This window comes from Phocoena sinus, chromosome 19 (assembly GCF_008692025.1).
Source record: "Phocoena sinus isolate mPhoSin1 chromosome 19, mPhoSin1.pri, whole genome shotgun sequence".
In the NCBI taxonomy this organism is placed as follows: Eukaryota; Metazoa; Chordata; class Mammalia; order Artiodactyla; family Phocoenidae; genus Phocoena; species Phocoena sinus.
In genome coordinates, this window is record NC_045781.1 from 55,992,032 (window position 1) to 56,012,806 (window position 20,775).

General features: G+C 60.9%; 1 protein-coding gene across 9 annotated transcripts in view; it reads left to right on the forward strand.

The window, feature by feature from the left end:
* The window catches only part of GSE1 (Gse1 coiled-coil protein), a 420,610-nt gene that overhangs the window by 348,903 nt on the left and 50,932 nt on the right, over positions 1-20,775 (forward strand). Inside the window, exon 1 of one of the 9 annotated variants that reach the window (XM_032613577.1) lies at positions 13,727-14,112. The exons of 6 other annotated variants lie outside the window; for them this stretch is intronic. Coding sequence is in view for 2 of the 3 variants with exons in the window: in XM_032613579.1 (XP_032469470.1) it covers positions 16,199-16,205 (7 nt within the window). In the remaining variant the exon portion in view is untranslated. Of the gene's footprint in view, positions 1-13,726; positions 14,113-15,346; positions 16,206-20,775 lie in introns of those variants that run through there. 2 more of the 9 variants (XM_032613579.1, XM_032613576.1) reach the window with 2 other exon arrangements.

A 20,775-nucleotide genomic window follows, 5' to 3' on the forward strand; every position in this document is an offset into this window, starting at 1 on the left:
CCATCCATCCATCCATCATGCCTCTACCAGTACACTCACCCATTCATTTATAATGTCTATCCTTGGTCTAAAGGCGGGACTCTTTCTCCTTACCCACTGCCAGGTGAACCTTAGCTGCAGACCCCTGTCACTAACTTGAGAAATGAGGCCTCAAAACAAGTCCCCAGGGAGGAGTGTTCTCAGACTCCTGAAGTGTTTCTAGACTACAGCTTTCCAGGGGACCCCTGCTGGGGCAGCTGGGGGTCTGAACGCGCTGTAGCTATAAGCTCTGGATTCTCTCCCAGCCAGATAGTCTGCCTTGTTTTGTCCATGAGCCCACGTGTACCTCTCAGACCGAATATCTCAACCTTTGGCTGGGAAAATATGGTCGTTTCTTATACTCTACAGCTGTGTTTTCCAGTGTGGTAGCCACTGGCCACATGAGGCTATTTAGATTTAATTTTTTAATTTTAAGTTAATTAAAAGTTAAATGAAATGAAAGATTCAGTACCTTGGTTGCACTGGGCGCGTTTCAAGTGTGCAGTGGCCACACGTGCCTGGGGACAACTGCGTGGGACAGCTCAGATACAGAACACGTCAGCCGTCGTGGACAGTTCTGTTGGACAGTGCTGTTCTAAGTGTTTACTCAGGCAGTCTTTTTTTTTTTTTTAATTCTTGGCTGCGTTGGGTCTTCGTTGCTGCACACGGGCTTTTCTCCAGAGCGGTGAGCGGGGGCTACTCTTCCTTGCGGTGCGCGGGCTTCTCATTGCGGTGGCTTCTCTTGCTGCGGAGCACGGGCTCTAGGGCGCGCAGGCTTCAGTAGTTGCGGCACGTGGGCCCTAGACTGCATGGGCTTCAGTAATTGTGGCTCGTGGGCTCTAGAGCGCAGGCTCAGTAGTTGGGGCGCACGGGCTTAGTTGCCCCGTGGCATGTGGGATCTGCCCGGACCAGGGCTTGAACCCGTGTCCCCTGCATTGGCAGGCTGGTTCTTAATCACCGTGCCGCCAGGGAGGTCCCTCAGGCGGTCTTAAATAACTAAAAGATGGGCCGTCCTCAGCCGTTACTGGTCTCGAGTTAGATTTTCCTGGGTTCTCCTGATAGGGGAGGGAGGACTGAGCTGAGAATCAGATTTGAATTTCACCTTGTCTGTGGTGCTGTGTGACTTGGATTTGATCACTTAACCTCTCTGGGCTGTAGAGATCAGACTTGCGGACCTTTGGAAGAGGGAGTGTCCTTCTGTCTCGGAATGATACAGAGGAAGGTGAGACGTGGGCCAAAATAGATATGTAGTATTCCCTAGGCTTGTTAATAACATAAAACATAAAAATGGCTGTGGTTCCTTGGAGCCGGTGCTATACAGTTTCAGAGCGAAGCGGTGTGTGAGGGAAGATGTTTTTCTTTCTCTCACTCTCTCCTCCTCCCAGGCATGTGTCCCACCTCCTGTTTCTTCACTATCTCATCTCTCAAGAGGGGAGGCTGGACACAATGATCCAGAAGGTTCTTTGTAGCAGATCCCTGCTTTCTGGGTCCCCGTGGGCTGCACTGGGACTTGTCAGCACCAGGTCTGGGCCGGTCACTCCCAACAGCCCCCGCCCTGCCTCTTGTCCCCTCTGCACCGTAAATCGTTGCCCTGACCATCAGGCTGCTGGCTTGGGCCACCCCTAGAGCCGGGTCACCGTGGGGAGGTGGAGAGCGTGCTGTGAGCCTGGGTCACCCCCACCAGCAGGCCTCGGCTCTCACAGGAGCACCCCTGCCCCCCCCAGCAGGGTCTGGTTTTCTATGTCCTACCTCCAAAAGACAACGCAGGTTAAAAACCAACTTTGATGTTTCAGGACTCTCCAGTATAATTTACAACGTGCTTAAGAAAGCCCCAGCACTGCTAATAGCTGAGCAGGGACACCTAATCCCCCTCACCTGGACCCCGCTCCCTCAGCCTTCTTGGAGAATCCTGGCTCAGGCCAGGGGAGGGAAAGGGGCTCCTGGGCGGCCCCCCATGCGGGGTGCTCCCCCAATAGCTGAGCGCTGGGGATAGGTGGCTTGACTGGTCCGAATGAGCATGGAGATCCCTCCTCCCCAGAGTTCTGTCCAGACGGGCTCGGCGGTGCCAGCCCTCCTCGTCTGCATGTGGGGTGCCCCATGAGACCTGCCCAGAGCGGGCCCTGCAGCCCCTGATCGAAGCCACGGGGATGCTTGGGGTAACCGGCAGCGGGTGGCGTCAGCAACAGCGGTGTCTGCGGGCCCCTGCACGCCACCTCCTTCCTCCTACTGCCCCTAATTATTTTTCTTGGATGTCGTGAATTAAATCTTCCCGTAACCACAGGAGACGTCTCTGGGTAGGGCCCCGCTCACACCTCCATGCGCCGATAGAAGTTGTTAAATGAATAATGTTGACTTACGCTGGGGACCCAATTCTCTCTGAATATAATTCCCCTTCGAGTTCCGGGGAGCTTCCTGCAGAAATCGTAAGAATAATAAATACGTCTCCATATCAGAGGTTGGTAATGCTGCTTCGAATCCTTTTGGGGGAGAGAGGCGGGGAAGAGATAAATTAAAAGTACTTTTTTTTTTTTTTCTGTACCTGGGCCTCTCCCATTGCGGAGCACAGGCTCCGGACGCGCAGGCCCAGTGGCCATGGCTCACGGGCCCAGCCGCTCCGCGGCATGTGGGATCTTCCCGGACCGGGGCGAGAACCCGCGTCCCCTGCATCGGCAGGCGGACTCTCAACCACTGCGCCACCAGGGAAGCCCCAGATTACTTTTTAAAAGAAGGTCTCTCCACAAGTCAGATGACAGAGGCTGGGGTAATGTGGTGGTTCTCAAAGAGGGAGCCCCGGGGCACCTCCCTCAGGGGAGGAGGGCGGGGCTACCTGTTGAAAACGTAGATTCCTGGGCTCCACCCCCAGCTTGGTCTGTGGGTGATGGAGGTGAGGGCGTGACCCCTGCTGATCTTGTTGTGGAAAGTGAAGTTTGGAGATTGTGGGTTAATAGAAAGAGCGGCGGGGTGAGTCTGGAGAACCGGCTTCCTGCCCAGGGCCCGATCTGGCCAGCTGTGACCACGCGCTCTTGCATTTCACCTCTCTGGTGGGCTCTGCGTCTGAAGAGTTGCCAGGAGTGGGCAGCTGGAGGCGCTGGGAGGAACACTTAGCTCAGGCCCCTCCCCCTCCCCCTCCCCCCTCCTGTTCCTCCTAAGATCCCAGCCGGCCCAGCACCGCCTGTGAGGCTCACAAGCTTGTCACCTGCGAGACAGGTGAGCTTGTCGCCCCCGCCCATGGGCAGGGCTCTGAGGCGCTCCTCTCTGTAAGCGAGGGTGGCCGCCCTCCCCGCTGTGACAGGCCCGACCCAAGCGGGCAAGGCACCCCCCCCCCCCCCCCTCGGGAGCGTCTGAGGCCTTGATCGTGTGCCCTGGCTCCCTGCGCGCGGAGGGCCTCCAGGTGTTGTGTAAGCATTTCCCCCGAGGGCTCTGAACAGCCGGCTGGAGAGACACTGGGGTCACCTCGAAACGATGTGGCTTCCAGCGGGGCCTGCTCTAATGTCCCACCTCGCGTTATTAACGGCGCTCACAGATGGGGTCAGGCGGCGTGGGGACTTTTCCAAGGTCACGAAGCAATTTGCCGGCTGAGCCAGGAATAGAAGTCCTGAGCTCGGCTGTGCTAACCCTGGGCTCAAATTGCTAGCCAGGCAGGTCTGCACGGGGAGCTGGGTGCTGGGGGGCGGGAGGGAGCCACCAGGAGTCCTATATGTGGGCCAAGAGGAGGGGCTGGGAGCTGTCATCCCGAGTTGACGGTGAAGGCCAGGCTGAGAGCTCTCTCCAGTGTCCCTGTCCTTCCTGGGAGAGGAGGCTGTTGTGCGCTCTGAGCGAGAGGTTGGTGTTGAGTGGGGATGGCCGGGTGTGTAGCTGGGAAGGTGCCAGTGGCGTGCCTCTGTGTGCTCCCTCTAAGGTCATGTGGGAGCCTTCGACGAAGACAACAGCGACAAAAAAACCCAGCTTTTGCTTCCCTGGTGCCTCTTTGCAGAATACTTTTAACTACTCTCGGGGAGGGATTGGCGTGGCATCGCCCAATGTAGGATCCGAGAAGGGCCGATGGGGAAAACCCACCCTCATCTGCCCTGGAAAGGCGCTCAGTATTCTAGAACCAGAGGCTGTATATTCCGGGAGGTTCCTGTTTTGGGCTGAGTTTATTTTGGGGGAAGAGGGATGCGCACAGCGTTTGTTGCTAACGAGGGCTCGAGTCCTCAGAGGGGCTCCTTCAACTCATTTAGATGGATTCAGCAAACATCTGTTTAAGGGCTTGTGAAGGTCCAGAAATGAGGACGGCTGTTTCCTCTCCACCATTGACTCAGCCTTGGTAAGCCCAGGGCAGAAAGTAAAGAATTTGAAATTTACCCCCGTGGGAGGGAGAAGGAAAGGTCCCTTTCCGCTAGAGGAGGTTAGAGCCGCATCCCGGAGGACTACCTGGAGGAGGTGGAATTTAAGCTGGGGCCTGAGGGAAGAGGTCAGCAGCAAACAGAGGAGCTTTAGGAGGGGCCAGGGAGGGTGCCCCCAGTAGCACGTAGAGCTGGCCTTGAAGGTAGGGAAAGGAGAGGGGCTCTTAATCTAAATTACGCTGTCGAGAGAGGGTTGGGCCGGGGCACAGCTGGGATGGGAAAGTGTGGCGGGGGCCTTGTGCGTGTAGCCGCTTCTAGAAAGGCCTGTGTGTGGGAGGGTGGAGATGTGGGCTGGCTGGTACCTGGATTCGCAAGGCATGACCCGGGAAACGGGACCCTGAGGTCTTGACGGCTGGAGGAGCCCAAGGAGGTGAGGGCAGAGGGCTGGGGGGAGGGCAGCCCAGGAGGGGCCCCGGGGGCCTGTCAGGAGGGCACAGTGAGGAGACAGTGGACGTGGAGGCTCTGGGCGCCTTTGCGGGCAGCGTCGCGGTGGGACTGGGCCAGGGTCCGGGTTGCAGAGAGTCGGGGGTTCAGGCAGCAGGGGCTGGGCCAGCAGAGCAGCCTTTATGGCAGGTGGGGACATGCAGCTGGGAGGAGGTGCTTCAGGGATGGGGGCTTCGCAGCCGAGGCTGCAGAGCCACAGGAGGGAAAGAAAGCAAAGGCCCTTCTTGGAGCAAACAGGTAGAAGGTGAGAGGGGCGCCCCGGGCAGCAGCGCCCTCACCCGACCTACCACTTGGGGCCCCCCTGCAGACACCCAGAGGATCTTGGGCAGCGGCCATGACCACCGGGACTTCCAGCGGTGAAAACGACACTTTGAATGAAACCCTTTCTCCTTGATTATTTCTATTTGTGAGGCCAAATTATAAAAACATAAACGCAACGAGAGTTGAGCAAGCGGGTCCTTGCAGCCTCCGTGAGCCAGTGGAGATGGGGCCCAGCCTTGAGCTCTCGTCCCTGGTGTCCCTGGCCTGGCCGGGAGGTGCCGAGGTCGCATGAGGACTGGTCATCTGCCCACACCAAACTTGCCCAGTTGGCAAGTGATAGACGCATCTGGGATTTGATTGTCCAAGTGATGGTTTGGGACTTTAATGACAGGCAGTAGATAATGAATCCAGAAATTTGTCAGGAGCAGGGCTACCCTGAAAGGATGGTGAGTGGGGGAGTGCAGGGGAAGGGAGGACTGACTGAGTGTGGGTCTAAATGAGGGCTGGGTTCAAACCCCAGCCTTAGTCTCCTGCCCCGAGAGGCAGGCCTAGCACGTAGTAGACACTCAACAAACGTTAGCTCCCAGAGCCCCAGCTGCTGCCAGGTGGAGCGGGGCACGTGGGGTGGGGGAAGCACCCTGCACACACGTGTGCGAATCCTCAGGCCTGTACAGATGTCGGTTTTCCAGGGCGATTCGAATGTAAAGAACTTTGAAAGCTTTTAAACGTGCAAGGAAAATTGGGGAATGGAGACCTGAAATGAGCAGGGGCTACTCCTTGTCGCGGTGGGCGGGCTTCTCATTGTGGTGGCTTCTCTCGTGGAGCATGGGCTCTAGGCGCGCGGGCTTCATTAGTTGCGGCGTGTGGGCTTCAGTAGTTGTGGCTTGCGGGCTCCAGAGCACAGGCTCAGTAGTTGTGGCGCACAGGCTTAGTTGCTCCGCGGCATGTGGGATCTTCCCAGACCAGGGCTCAAACCCGTGTCCCCTGCATTGGCAGGTGGATTCTTAACCACTGTGCCACCAGGGAAGCCCCTGAAATAAATTTCTGAGGATCCCTTCAAGTTGGTGTGGGTGTCAGTGGCGACCCCGCAGGCTCGGCAGCCTGGGTTCTAGAACATATCCTTCTCCTGCTGCTGGGCACGGTCCTGTAGCTTCACCCTGAGCCCTGTCCCGCCCAGATCAGCCCAGACCTCGTGGTGACTTGCTGCCCCAGGGCTCCCCTGGGCCTGTGGCCTGTGTGGCCACCTGGCTGGGAGTCCAGGCGCCCTATTCTCTGAGCTGACAGACCAGGAAGAAAGGAAAGCCCCTCACCTGGTGGAGGACAGGTGGTTAATTTTTTCTTTTTCTTTGCGGTACGCGGGCCTCTCACTGTTGTGGCCTCTCCCGTCGCGGAGCACAGGCTCCGGATGCACAGGCCCAGCGGCCGTGGCTCACGGGCCCAGCCGCTCTGCGGCACGTGGGATCTTCCCGGACCGGGGCACGAACCCGTGTCCCCTGCATCGACAGGTGGACTCTCAACCACTGCGCCACCAGGGAAGCCCCCACGTGGTTAATTTTTACAAAGAAGGGTTGTTCCTGAGAAGCTCTTGAGGGAACCACCTTGATTTCTGCATCCGCTGGGTGTCCAGGCTCGGAAGGAGGAAGTGTGCCTGCTGCCAGCGCGGATGTGAGGGGCTCCCGGGCGCTGTGGCCTCCCCGCCACTGAGGGCCCACTCTGGCTTCCGGTCAGGGGTCCAGGATCGGGGACTCCGCTGTCACCAGTGATCTCTGGCGGGCTTAGCTTCCCTGGTGGGGAGCTGCCAACCCCCCGCCCCAGCTCCCTTCCTGTCCCCCAGGCCTGCTGCAGGCCACCACTGGCCGCTTTCCAGCCCAGTGGCCAGGTGGCGGGAGCCGGCGACAGGTGTGTGCCTTTCGGCGTCCTCACCTCCAGCTGCTCAGCACTCGCCGGGGCCAGGCCTGCCCTCCCCGAGGCCGCAGAACTGTTGATGGGGACAAAAAAACACAGATGGGGGAAGGACACTGCGAACCCCCAACCTCGAGGGCGCAGAGGTCCCTCCCGCCTGTAGAGAGACAGTGCCTAGTGTGTCTTGTGTGTGTGTGTGAGGGTCGGCGCCGAGCGTGGAAAAACGCCCTGGGAACAGAAACGCTTGAACCTGACGGCTTTCCCTCATACTGCCTGAGAGTCGCGAACAGAACAGTGTGAAAGGGAGTTTCCAGGGGATGCTTGTCTCAGGGGCATCTGCGTGCTGGCTTCTCCAGAAACTGCAGGCCCTGCCTGTCCCAACATCAAGCAGGGGGCGGGGTGGGGGGGCCTTCACATTGGATCTTTTTTTTTTTTTTGAATTGAGATAAGATTTACACAATGTAAGATTAACCGTTGTAAAGGGAACAAATTCAGTGGTATTTAATCCATTCGCGAAGCTGTGCAACCACTACCTCTACCTTGTCGCGAGACGGTTTTTTTTTTTTACCCCAAAAGGAAGCCCTGTATCTGTCAGCAGTCACTCCCCCGACCCCTGGCAACCACTCACGTACTCTCTGTCCCTGTGGTCTGGCCTGTTCTGGACTTGCCTCTGGATGGACGCATACACTGAGTGAGTGGCTATCTGTGTCTGGCTCCTTTCACTCAGCCTACTGTTTGCAAGGCTCATCCTCGCTGTCACATGATCAGCCCCTGCTTCCTTTTCATGGTTGAGTAATATTCCATTGTGTGGATAGACCGCAGGTTTTAAAAATCCCTTGTCAGTCGCTGGACATGTAGGTTGTTTCCGTTTTCTGGCCATTTTGAATATGCTGCCACGAACATTCATGTCCAAGGTTTTGTGTGTATATTTTCAGGTCTCACTGTTCATCCACATAGGAGTCAATATCAGGACGTCACTCCTTTTTAAGGCTGAATAATCCACTGTATGGACAGACCACACACTTGTGTATCAGTCATCTGTGGGAGGACACTTGGGGTGGCTGGATAATTTTTAGGACGCATCTCTGAAAAGGAAGTCAGGACTGGGTATTGTCAGCATTTAAAAAAATGACAGGGCTTTCCTGGTCGCGCAGTGGTTGAGAGACCACCTGCTGATGCAGGGGACGCGGGTTCGTGCCCCGGTCTGGGAAGATCCCACGTGCCGCGGAGCGGCTGGGCCCGTGAGCCATGGCCACTGAGCCTGCACGTCTGGAGCCTGTGCTCCGCAACGGGAGAGGCCACAACAGTGAGGGGCCCGCGTACCGCAAAAAAAAAAAAAAAAAAAAATGACACAGCCGAGAACCTTTGGTGGCTCACTGGGTCTCACACTTCTCTCTGGCTCTCCTGCCATCCATCTGGCTACACAGACCCTGCAGGTGACCAGCCAGTAGAACTGACCCTGAAGCCAGCACAGGGCTGTGCCCAAAGGCCAGGCCTTTCGAGAGAGCAGGGCAGCCCAACGCTGCCTGGTCCCAGACTCCGTCGCAGGCCCTGATGCCCCCCAGTGCCGATGTGGCCTCCCTGCCCGCCCGTCTGCTTCCTTGTAAAACTTGGTTTGCTGTCTCCTTCTCATCCACTTCCTCCGCAGGCCAAATGTAAGTCGTTCTGTGGAGCTCCAACTGTGTTCCAGGCACGATGCAAGGCTCTTTCTAGCTCATTATCTTGTTTAATCCTCACCTTAAAGCTGGGGAAGGGGTCGTGCTGCTTGCACGTCAACAGCTGGCAAAAGTGGTGCACAGTGAGCAAGGTGGCCCTTTGCCCGGCCGGGTGGCTGTCACTCAGGCTCAGGCTGGTGTCTGTCCTTTGACCCTCTCCCCTGCACTCTCGCCTCCCACCCACACGCCAGTGGGCGCTCTCAGAAGCCGTGTTTTGTTCTGCGTTGTCTCTGGCCGAGCTATGCTGCTTCTGGGATCTCAGTTCTCCGAATCTGCGCCCCTGCAGTGGCAGCGCGGAGCCCTAACCACTAGACCGCCGGGGAATTGCCAGAAGCCATGTTTTGACATTTGTGTTTTGGATGAACCTGGAATGAGGCTCACACCAAGATGATCAGGAAGTCGTGTTTAGGAAGAGATGGTGAAAAGATCTGCCGAGGGTGTGGGGGTTCCGTGGCTGGAGGTAGAGTGTGGTGAAGCCGCAGGACAGTTTCATAGCTGCTCGGGGCCTTGAACGCCAAGCCAGGACGTGGCCCAGGAGCTGAGCGGGCACTGCTGGGACTGGAAGTGTTTTCCTGATGACGGCAGAAGTGGTGAGGACACGATGCCACAGGGCAGAGGGGATGCTTCTGGCGTGGTGTTTGCTTAATTGGCATTGTTGAAAATTACTCACCTGCCGTTGATTTCGGCCACATACTCTGCCGCCCCGCCTCCACCCTGGAAGTTTGCTCCTGCCCTGGAAAGCAGAGCCCGGGAGTCTACACTGCACGCCCCCTCATTTGCAGGCCTGCCAGGTAGACGGGCCGCGGACCTGAGATCCCATGAAAGCCTGCTAAAATAAGACCACTCAGGAACACGTTCTCTCCTGGCTTTACATCACAAATGTTGACAGTAGGAAACGGCGGCCAGGTTTCTCTCAAATATGAAAAGTGGGAACTAGGCAGGCGAAGAAATGAAAACCCGGCCCCCTCAACCCCAGACAGCAGCCTGGAGGGGGAGGGGCCCTGCCAGCCCCCATTTCTCCATCCGGGCAATGGGGTGGCACTGCCCTAGGGGGCTCTGAATACAGACGGGGTCAAGCGCGCTCCCCCTGCTGCACATTGAGGTGTGCACGGCGTGGGGAAGAGCCCGGCCTTCCGGCAGCCTGGCTTCTTGCTGGAAGCTGCAGCCTGGGGGCCACTTCCCCGCGACGCGACGCGACGCGACGGCTTGGGGAGAGTAGCCTGAAGCTCTGCCAAGGTGGCTGGGGGATGGGCAGGGGCCAAGGCAGGCCCACCGGGAGGGTGTGGACCCCAGCCCCGAGTGCTTGGCCTGGAAAGGCCTCAGAACTCCCACGGAATGCCTGGGCTCCCGGGTGGGCAGGGAGCTAGGAGGGTCTGTGCTCCACCCGTGGCAAGGCCACCCAGGCCTGCGTGCACGGCTGGTATCTTGCAGGAAGTAGCAGGGGCGTTGGGAGGGGGCAGGGAGTCGCCGGTGGCAGAGAAGTTCACAACTACCAGCCCCAGGGCCTCCATGGACCCCCGCAGCCCGTGAGGTCTCCCCCCAGCGCCGCCGCCGGCCCGAGAGTCCGAGCACCCCCCTCCATGCACCCTCCCCTGCCTGGGCCTGGCCTGCCCTATAAAGTTGAAAGGTTTTAAATGCAAATATTTCTCTTTTATAGATGCCAGCTGTCTCCAGAGAGCGCGTTTCCTCGCGGCTCGACTTTATTGTCCAATTAGCTTCCAAATCTGGGTACTGGAGAGCCTGGGGGGCTAGAGGGGTGGAGGGGGAGGGGAGCGCTGGCTCCTGCAGCGCCTCTGGAGCTGGAAGCTGCCCCCCGGGGTACTGTGTCGGGGGTGGGTCAGAAGGGGGAGGGGTGGGGGGAGGGGAGTGGGCATCCCTCCCGAGGTTGGGTGGGGGGGCACCCTTCAGATTCTGGGCTCCAGGAGAAGAGGCAGGAGCTGGAGCGGGGGCAGTTAGTGGGTATTCTTCTATTAAAAAATAAAAATAAAAGCAGCCGGCCTGGCGCGCACACTGGCTTCCTTTGAGTCGCTCTGGAGTGTCGCCCCTCCCCGCCTGCTTTCTAGCCGCGCTGCGGCTTCCCCATTCACCGGGGCTCGGCGGCTCACAAAGCCGGGCAATTAGAATTGAAAATCTATGCAAAACAGCTGTTAACTGATTGTGAAGGAGTGCAGCTGTGAGGGGGGTGCAGCTTGGAGGCCGGCACTGAAAGGGCAGGAAGTGTCGGGGCAGCCCTGGGTTAAGAGGCCACCTCCTGCCACCTCGTCCACCGGGGTCGTCTGGGCCCGTGTTCCTTGGGGGTGACCTTGGCTACTGGACAGCCGGCTGAGATGGCGAGTCGGTGGAGGCTTCCCAGGCCAGGCCTGGATGTGCCCCCGTGTCCCTGGAGAGCCCGGCTCCTCCCTGGGAGGGCAGAGGGGGAAGGGGAGAGAGCTGCCATGGTTTTCCTTCCCTTTATCCTTCCTGCGGGTCTGCGTGAGATGTGAACGTGCAGAGGCTGGGGCTGTGTCACTGCTACGAGACGAGAGTCCCCTTCCCCTCTGGGTACCCACTGTCTCTTGGAGGGGTGTGGGGAGGGGAGTCTGGGGCTCCAGCAATCACTGGGGAGGCCCAGACACCCCCAGTCCTGCCCCCAGCTCTCGCTAAGTGTGCTCTTTCCTGTCCCTGACCCCAAACCATAGGTCCGTGGGGTGGCCTGGGAATCTGTATTTCACACGCTCTCCCCCCCCATGCCCCCATTATCCACGACCGCTGCCCTGTGCGATCAGCATATAAGAGTGAGTGGGACGCAGTGCCTGGAGAGAAGAATTCCAGAGGCGGGGATGGGAAAAACCTCCTTGGAAGAGATAAGATTTAAGCCGGGCTTTGAAGAATGGAGAGGATTTCTGGGCCAGTGATAGCTGGCTGAAGAGAGAAAGGGGACTTCGGAGTGTAAGCGATGGAGGTTTGGCGGCAGGGCAGGGCAGGAGGGGCTGGGACTGGAGGGGGCGGCTGGGCAGGCCCCCTGTCCCTCAGCCCTTGAGGCGCCTGGGGGTACCCTCTGCGCTGGTAGCCTTGGGGTGAGTGGAGCACACGTGCAGAGGGACTGAGCAAATCTCGGGGCTCTGGGTGGTGGGTCCCCCAACCCTCCTGGAAGGGAGGCTGATTTTCGGACACCAGGACGGCCAGTTGGAGATGCTGCGACACCCCCCCTCCCCCCACCCCGCTGCCCCTGCCAGGCCCTGATACATCTACAGCAGGTAGCTACAGAGAAATGCTGCTGGTATAGGACAACCAGGGTCTGGATCAGGCTTGGATCGAATGTGTGTGCCCTAGGCAAGTTAATTAACCTTCTCTGGTCTCCTCACCGGGCTTTGTGATGGAGGTCAGGAGGCCGCCTTGCAGGGCCCGAGGGGATTAAATGACAGGAGCTGAGCAGCTTTGGCACGTGTTAGGTGTTTGGTAAATGGCAGAAATGAACCTCCCTTCACACCCACACTGACGTCCAGGTCCCTGACGCTTGTTTGCCAATCAGGTGCTGAATGGGGTGGCTGGGGTGATGGGAAAATGACGGTGACGTGCAGCCCTTATGTGCTAGAACACCTGGTTCGGGTGGACGACACAGCCTGAGTCCTGCTGACCCCAAAGGACGCAAGGTGATAACGAGCAGGACGCAGGACTCCCTTCCCTGGTATCCAGGGCCCCTCATAGGCCAGGGGCTGGATCCGTGCTGGGGCTCGGTGGTGCCTCCGTTCCAGGGAATCTCACCTGACTAGTAGGTGCCCAGGTGGTGGTAGTGGTGATGGGTGAGTTGCCAACCTGCTCTCCTGTCTTTCCAGTTCCTTGCTGCCTTGAAGTGCTTCTCCTGTCAGCACCTACCCCCCACCCTCCACCCCGGGGCCTGGCATTTACAGTTCTGTATCTGGAAGGCTGGTGTGTTTGTTGAGTGACTGAACGCCCACCGTGTTGGTTAGAGGCGTGCCTTTCTTTCCGGCAGATCCCTTGTCAGTTGCCTCAGGGGGTATGTTTACGGGGCTCCTGGGGCTTTTCCTTAACTGAGGGCTTTCTGATTTCTGCTTCCTGCTCCAGGAAGCACGGTTCAGACTGACCGAGTCTGGGGGCGCGGGCAGGCACCCACCAAGCACCCCGTTGCCCCTGGCGAAAAGGAAGCAGGAACCTGGTGAGCAGGGTCATCAGGGCAGGTGTCCCCACTCTGGAAAGCGTCCCCATACGTCCCACCTTAGAACTGACCCTGGCCTTGGGTAAAACTTCTGCTTTTACCCTGAACCTTCTTTTTCTGCCCGGTTTTCCAGGCATATGGGAATGAGGGAGAGGAGGTGCAGAGAAGCAGCGTTTTGCCCAGGGAGGGCTGGGAATGGCTGCGGGGTGGGAGCTGCCACCAGGAGGGGAACGAACGGCCCCGGAGGGAAATGGAGGGCGGCCAGCCTGAGCCCAGAGTGGCGGCTCTGAGTCCACTACAAATTGAGTCCAGCTACAAACCTCGTTAGCGGGGCGCGCGCAGGCTGCAGGAGAGCAATTCCCACCCTTAAACTCAGAGGCCGTGCTCCCGGATTACTAATTTCCTCAGGCCAGGCGCGCTGACAGTGAGTGTCATCCATCTCCGCTCTGCCAGCCCTCCTGGTGGCCGCCAGCATTTTCTGGCCAGGGCGCGCAGGCCAGCTCGCTGCTGCCCCCCGGCGGTCGCTGGGGATCCCTGCAGCTCCCTTCAGCCTCCGCGGGCTGTTCTTGGAAAGGGAGACAGACTGCAGGTGTGAGCAGCTCCCAGCACAGCTCCCATTGCACCAGCGTGCACGTGACCTTGAGCAACTCTGGCCTCGACTTCCTCATCTGTGAAACGGGGATCAGGCTACCCCTCTCGCAACGCAGTGGAACCAGATGTCTACAGGGGAGGGATCTGCCAACACTAAAAACTAGCCCACAAAATTTCGTGTTTGGCCATCGTGGTCCTTCTCAAACAGGTGGAAGAACTTGACCCCCCGCCCCAAACCACCACCGCCACGAGGGCCTCCCCAGGGATGAAGGGAAATAAACTCGAGCACCTCGTCCTGGTGAGAGAGATTGGGAGGTGGGGCCTGGGTGTCCGGACCTGGACAGGGCTGGGAGGAGACTCCGGTCCAGGTGCGAGTAGTTTCATTTGTAAGTTACTCCCCTCCCCCCGCAGCCTGTAATCCAGGTGGGAAAGGGTTGGAACCGCCCCCAGAGGTTTTTAGTTTTGTTTTTCAGGCTCTAGGCCCGTTGTTGAATTCTCTAACTCCTCCCTCCCCCTCCCCCTCCCCGATACTCCCGGCGTGGACGGAGGCACCCCCCTCCTGCGCGTCCCGGCCGCGGTGAATCTGCCGGCCATTGCTGAGGATAAATTACCGGAGGCCGCGCTGCGGAGACACTGTGTGGTGCGTAAATTAAAGCGTCGTCGGGCGGAGGCCTAGGCCCGCAGGAGGGAGGCGCGGCCCGGAGCGAGGCGGGTGGTGAAGCGAAAGCGCCCCTCCCAGGTGCCAGGTGCCAGGGCCGGCCGGCGCCCAAAGGTAGAAGCCAGTAACGGCCCCCGGCTCGGCCTCGCAGGTCCGTTTCCTTTTTCGTTTGTGGTCGGCCAGGAGCCTTGTGCAAGGCGAGGGGCCGATCCGCGTGCGCTCGGTGGAAGGTGGAGCAGGGGAGTGGGTGGCTTGGCGGCGCCCGTCTGGGCCCGACCCCTAGTCCCCCAGCGGGCACACAGGCGGGTTCTGCTCCCCGCTGGCGCGGGCTCCGACTGCTCCAGGCCCGCCAGCGTCATCGGGAACAGATGGATGGGGGGTGGCAGGCGCCCAGCGCTCCCTCCCGTCGCAATCCTGACTGGCGCGGGGAGGGAGGGAGAGAGGGAGGAGGGAAAGCGGGGGAGGCTGGGCCCGCGGGGACGGCTGCGTGCGCGCCTGCCAAGCGCGGCGCGGGCATGTCCCGGGGCAGGTTTGGGGCTGGCAGAAGCGCGGGCTGGCACCGGCGGCCGAAAGTTGAAACCCGCAGCGCGGCGCAAGGGCGGCCGCTTGGGGCGGGGGGGGCGGGGGGGGCGGGGGGGGGGCGGGGAGTGGGTACTGGTTTGCCTCCGGGCTCAAAAGTATGAAAGCTGTAGAGGATTTTCAAAAGAGGATGTACGGGTAGAGACCCCGGGCCATCCGAGCAACGTTGGGAGCTTCGGACGTGCGGGGTCGGAGCCCCGGGCGCCGGAATGCGCCAGGGCCAGGGGCGTCGGGCGAGGCCTGCGCCCATTAAGCCGGCGCTTCCGGGAGACGCGGGCTGCGCTGAGGGTGGGCTCGAGGCTGGTCGTCTGCGCTCGCCGTCGGTGGGGGCGGGGCGGAGCCCGGCGTTGGGGGGTGGCTGGGGCCCGCCATTCTTCGCCGTGCCGCTTGTGGGTGCCCAGGAATTTCAGGACGCTCCCTGAGTCATTCTAGTCTGTCAAGTGCCTGGGTGAGGTGGGGGGGGGGGGTGGGTGCCAGGAACGGGGAGGCGTTGCTTTGGGGCCGGAGGCCCAGTGGGTCGTGCCAGTTTCTGGAGCCGGGCGGCCTCGCCTGTGACCGCAACCCCAGCTACTTAATGACCCCCCGGGCGGAGCGGCGCCTCCGTGGGCTCTCCAGCCGCTGGGACGGGGGTTCTTTAAAGAACTACCCCCTGCCCCCTGCGCTGTGGGCTTCCCAAAAGTTCTTTCAAACGAAACGGGAAGGCGGAGTTCCTAGAATTTAGGGAGGAAGGAACATAGGCCCCAGTTCTTAACATTCAACCTTTTCGAGGTGCGGCCGAAAGAGGGGTTTGGGGAAGATAAACGCACAGAGCCGACCTTGTATCTCCCTCCCCTCCCCCAACACAGACACCGGCTCCGAGGAAGTTTTCCTCCAAAAGGTCTCTAGAGCACGTGAGTTTATCCGTCCACTCCTTGTTGGGCCTGCTTTGTGCCAGACACTGTTCTAGGCGCCGGGGAAGCGGTCGTGAGACGCAGGGGCGCTGCTCGCTTGGCGGGCGTGTTGCAAGTGACTGCTCCCTACTTTTGGAAGCAAGTGCCTAGTCTTGGACACCAGTGTATATGGGACCTCTGAGCAGGCGAGCCAGGGGCCCCCGGGAGCCTGAGGGTGGCACTTCCCCTACCTCCTAGTGTCCTCGGCTCACCTGGCCGGCCTGGCTGGGGAGGGGCGTGTACCCGGGCGCTCGTCGCTGCGCGCGCGCGTGTGTGTTTGCGGCTGAAACCCGACACCTCCCGCTGGCTGAGGTCAGGGAGCCGGGAGCGAGCCAGTGGCCCGGGAGTGGGCGGCGTTGCGCTTGGGTGTGTCCTCGGCGGCGGCGACAGCAGCAGGTGTTTCTTGGCCGGGGCCCCGGAAGCTCCACCTCCCCAGCGGGCCCGAGCCGCCGCCGCCGCCGCCGCCGCAGCCGCCCCGGGTGAGATAAGCAGTTTAGACAAACACTGGGCGACGGTGGCTCCAGCATGTGTCAGGCGAGGCGGAGCTGCGGGGCCCTGGCATGAAAGGTGAGCGCGCCGCGCCGGCGGGGGGCGGGAGGCGGTCTCCGCGCTCGCCCCCCTCTCCAAGTTCGCGGGTTCCGCTGGGGCGGCAGCCAACGGCTCCGGGGCAACTTCCCCCGGAGTGTGAACGGCGATAAGAGCCAGGCGGGCGGGCATGCGACCAAAGGTCCCCCCGCCCGCGGCGAGTCGTAGCCTGGGCGTCCGGGCTCCAGGCGGGGGCTCGGGCCGCCGCGGGGCTCGCGCTCGGTGGCTGCGTTCGGCGAGGGGCGCTTAGAGTGTGCTGCGAGTGGGGAGCAAGGGAGCTGGGGGGCTCTCGGTGAGCTGTCTACACTCCGGCTCCGGAGTGAAAACTTTGCGGCGGCGGGGGAGGGAGCGAGGGGGGGCGGCGGTACGCCCCCGCGGCAGGTGTTGGCTGCGGCTTGGGGGGGGAGGGGGGCGCTTGCCCGCCGGAGCCGCACGTTTTGGTGTTTTGTCTTTCTCTCCTCCCCCTTCCCTCGGAGCTAGGGAGACCGCCGGGAGGGCGGGACTGCAGCCTCCGGGGTCTCCGACCCCCACGCCCTGCTTCCCAAGGGCGCGCCCGGGGCTCCGGCGCTCCATTCCTCCGTCTCCGCTCCCCCTGCTTGTTGGAGCCGTTCCCCTGCCCCTCCCCCTGCTGAAGATGGCTGCCCCAGCCTCGGAGGTGGGAGGTGATTGCATCCGCCGCCCCCCACTCGCACTGTCCTTTTTCCCCTCCCCGGCCCTTCCTGCTCCGCCTGGATGCGCCTCCCCGCCCCCAGCCCGGCGGCCGCGCTGATGGGCGGCCAGTGGCCCGACCGAGTGGAGCCGATTCAATTATATTGCAGCACCAGAGACACCTCCTCGGCCGCCCGCCCGCCTCTCCAGCAGGCTAATTAAATTCCCTTCGTGGAGGCGGAGCGGGAGTTGGGCTCGCCCTCCCACCTCCCCCTTCCCGCTCCCCCTCCCGAGCTGGGGAGGAGGGGGGAGGGACAAGGGGACCACTTAGAAGTGTGCAGTGGAGACTGAGGCGCAGGTCCCGGGGAGAAGGGGTCGCCCGGATTGGGTGAAGTGTTGCCGCGACACCCCACGTCATGGGCCGGGGTCCCTTGCTGGAGCGCCGGCTTTAAGTTTGGAGGGCTGTGCGCACGCGGGGAAAGCACCTGCCCGCCGGCTGGGTGGTGGATACCAGCCGAGTTGAGTCGATTTGGTTCTTGTTTTGTAAACTGGTCTTTGTCTGGGAAGTGCGTCTAAAATACATTAAACCCTTGTTAACCCCTGCAGTGCCTTATCTGGGGCCCACACAGGCTGTGGTTTGGAAACAAAAAGCCGGACCACCGGGTGAAAAAAAAGGGCTGCTTTTGTGAAAAGCTGGAACAAAGGACCCAGCGGATTCTGGGTGGGAACCTCCCCGCCTAAGCCGATTTCCAGGCAGAGGAACGGGAGGGCAGAAGGTCTCGTTGGGGCACTCTGAGATGTCCCCTGGTTGGCTGGCTGGGCCCTCTCCCCTGGGATTCGGCCCCCCCCCCAGGGGAAGGTGGGGGGACCCCAGGTGAGCAGGCTGCTTCCGGGCTGCCCTCAGGATTACTTAAGTTCGGGGCATGTAAGTGTTGCTCAGCTCGTGTTTGTGAGTTGCCTCCGCCCAGACCCTGAGGCTCAGGCCACCGCCTGACTCAGCCCGGCCACGCCACAGGTGACGGGGGCCCAGGGCTCAGGCTCTGACGGGCAGCCCGTGTGTCATCCCGGCTGCCCCGGCTTCGCAGGGGAGTCACCGCCCCGCCTGCCCCGGGGACTCGGAAGCTCTCCGCAGGCCTGGCTCTGTGATAACAGCTACAAGGCTACTTCACGAGGGGCCCTGTCAGCGCAGTCCTGACCCCTGGGTGAAAGGGGGTGCTGGGTTGGTCTTTGTCATTTCGTGTCACTGCGGCGAGGAGGGAAGGGGGCCGCAGGAGCCAGCCAGGCTTTTGACAGTCGGATTTTCCTTTCTGTGAGCCGTGTGGGCGGTGCGAGTCTGGAGCTGGTGAGCGGCCAGGCCAGCGACCCGGGGTCAGCCCTGCCTTGGGAGGGGAGGCTGGGAGGCCCGTCCGGGTTCCAGGCACCGTCATATCTCTGGGGCCAGGCCCTGGCCTGTTGGGGACAGCTTTCCGAATCCTGGCTCGCTGGAGTTGAAAAGGGTTTAGAGAGCCCCCTGCTGGGTTTTCTACAGCTGCTGCCGGCCAGCCTTCTCTCCCCCCCCCCCCCCCCCCCCCCCCCCGCCCAGTTAAGCTACAAGCCTCTGGGTTTGTGGCTCCTGCCTGGAGAGTTCTCAGAGTTCCGCGGGTGATCCTAAAGTGCAGACTGGGGCTGGGAATCTGCCCTAACAGTGGGCACACTGAGGCCCAGAGAAACATGGGGCCAGCACCCGAGCCCACGGCAAGCAGCCAGACCCCTTTGGAAGCTCCCATGGCCTTTGCCAAACCGTGCCCGCGGGCAGACCTTTGGCCTCCTAACTTGCCTGTCTCTCGGGGAAGGTCAGGGGCTGCAGATCTGCGAGAGCCTTGTGGTTTCAGAGCAGAAGACACTGCCTGCCTCTGGGTTCAGCGTCTCTGGCCTCTGGCTGGAAGAGACCGCAGACTGCGCACAGCGCCACTCTGTGGCAGACCTGGGTCCTGCATCTCCAGGCCGGACACCTCCCCAGCCCACTCAGTCTCTAATGGCCTTTGACCCTTTGGCAGGTGGCGTCCCCGCTCCCCTCTCTGAAGGAGGAAGGGCCTCTGGGCTCAGAGCCCCTTCCTGAAGGGTGGGTGCCCGCGGCTCCTGCTTTCCCAGAAGAACGCAGGTGAGCAGGACCTGGCCGCTACCTCTCTGCTCTTGTCCCGGGAACTCGTAGGGGCTTGTGGAGTCAGCCAGCAAGGCAGGTTTTTCCTGGCCCCATCCGAAGGCTTGGAATTCCCAGCCTGGGTTACTCGAAGTCCACGCCAGGCTGGGGTTGGGTGGCAGCGCGTTAATTACCTCTGTTAGGGCGACACAGCAGCCTCCAAAGCACAGGGCTGCGTGAGGCCGCCCGGCCCCCCTCCTGTCCCGTCCCATCCCCTCCCCTCCCCCGCTTCAGCCGGCAGAGCTGTTTTTCTAAGCTACAGGGATCCATGTTTCGGGTGACATTTCAGCTTGGCCACTCGCTTTCCTCTCTCGCCGAGTGTGGTTTCCCCACGCTGGCCTTGCTCCCCGGCCGAGGCCACAGGCGGGAGGTGACGTTTGGGAGTGTTCCTGTCAATGAGAATTTATTGAGCGCCTGCTAAGAACCTGGCCCGTGCCCGCTGCTGGGAGGTATGCATACAGCTAACACCGCCGGTTCCTCCAGAGCGGCCCTGTGCACGCCTGCCAGAACGCGCGGGGGGCGGCGGGGGGGGGGGACTTTTAATCTCGCCTCGGCAGCGTCTTCTCCCCACCAGCCTAGCCTTCTCGCTTGCGCCTCTGCTCCAGCAGGAATGGAACCATGGGCGTTTGTGCTCTGTGCCCTGTACCTGTCTTTGCTGGGGCTGCTCTAACGCCTGGAATTCTCCAGTCAGCCGCAAATCCCAGGAGTCCCTGAGACCACCTTCCCCTGCCCCTCCCTTCCCCACGCCGTGAGCTGGTTCTGAGCGGAAGCTGCCGCAGGGCTGGGGAAGTGAGAGCAGCCTCTGGAGAGGGTGGGACGGAGGCCAGGCCTGGAGAGAAGCCCATCTGGGCTGCGGATGGGGGAGGGGGACCAGAGCTCACAGGCATCTGTGGAAGAGAGGGGATCTGGCTGAACTGGAGGCTTTGTGGGGTCCTGGTTGGATCTGGGGGGTCTTAACTGAGGAAGGAGGTGTGCGGGTGGCAGGAAGCCCCCAGACCAAGTGCTCATTCTTGGCTGTACTTTAGGCTCACCTGGGGAACTTCAGACTCCCAGGCCGGACCTGTGACCAGTTAAGACCCAGATCTCTAGGGGTGGGGGCCGGACATCTGTATTTTATAAACCCCCAGCTGAGCTAGAAGGGCCTTCTGCCGGGGGCAGGGGGCAGAGTGGGCAAGGAATTCCTCTCCTTGGGGGGAAGGTGGGTTCATGCTTCTTAAGGAGAACTGGGGTCCCACGTGGGAAGCCAGAGTGTGCCCTGTTCGCTCCAGAAATACATGGGACTGGGTAGCCCTCTCCCGGCCGGGGAGGCGGTGAGAAACAGTGCCCACGACCCCGTCGCTGGGTCACTGGTTGGCTCCGGGCTTTGTGTTAACCTGGGGTCCACTTCTGAAGGTAGTACTCCTTACCTGCCCCCGGTGAGCTGCAAGCCCTTCTCCTAAAGGGGCCTTCAGGTGCAGAGTTATATTTGGATGGGTTCTGAAGCTCTGGCCAAGCCTTCCAATTCTGGAACCGGTTCCTCCAGCTGGAGGACTCGACGTGTGAGGAGTTGCACGTTTCCGTGGCTTTGGGGTGGCCAGACCTGGGTGGGGGGCATCCCACGGGCAAATGAGGACATCAGCCCTCCCACCACCATCAGTAGCCCCAGCTGTTTCCCATCTGTAGGATGGAGCTGCACAGGCTTTTTCAGAGGTTAGGGTTTAGATGATGGGTAACTTATGCCACAGC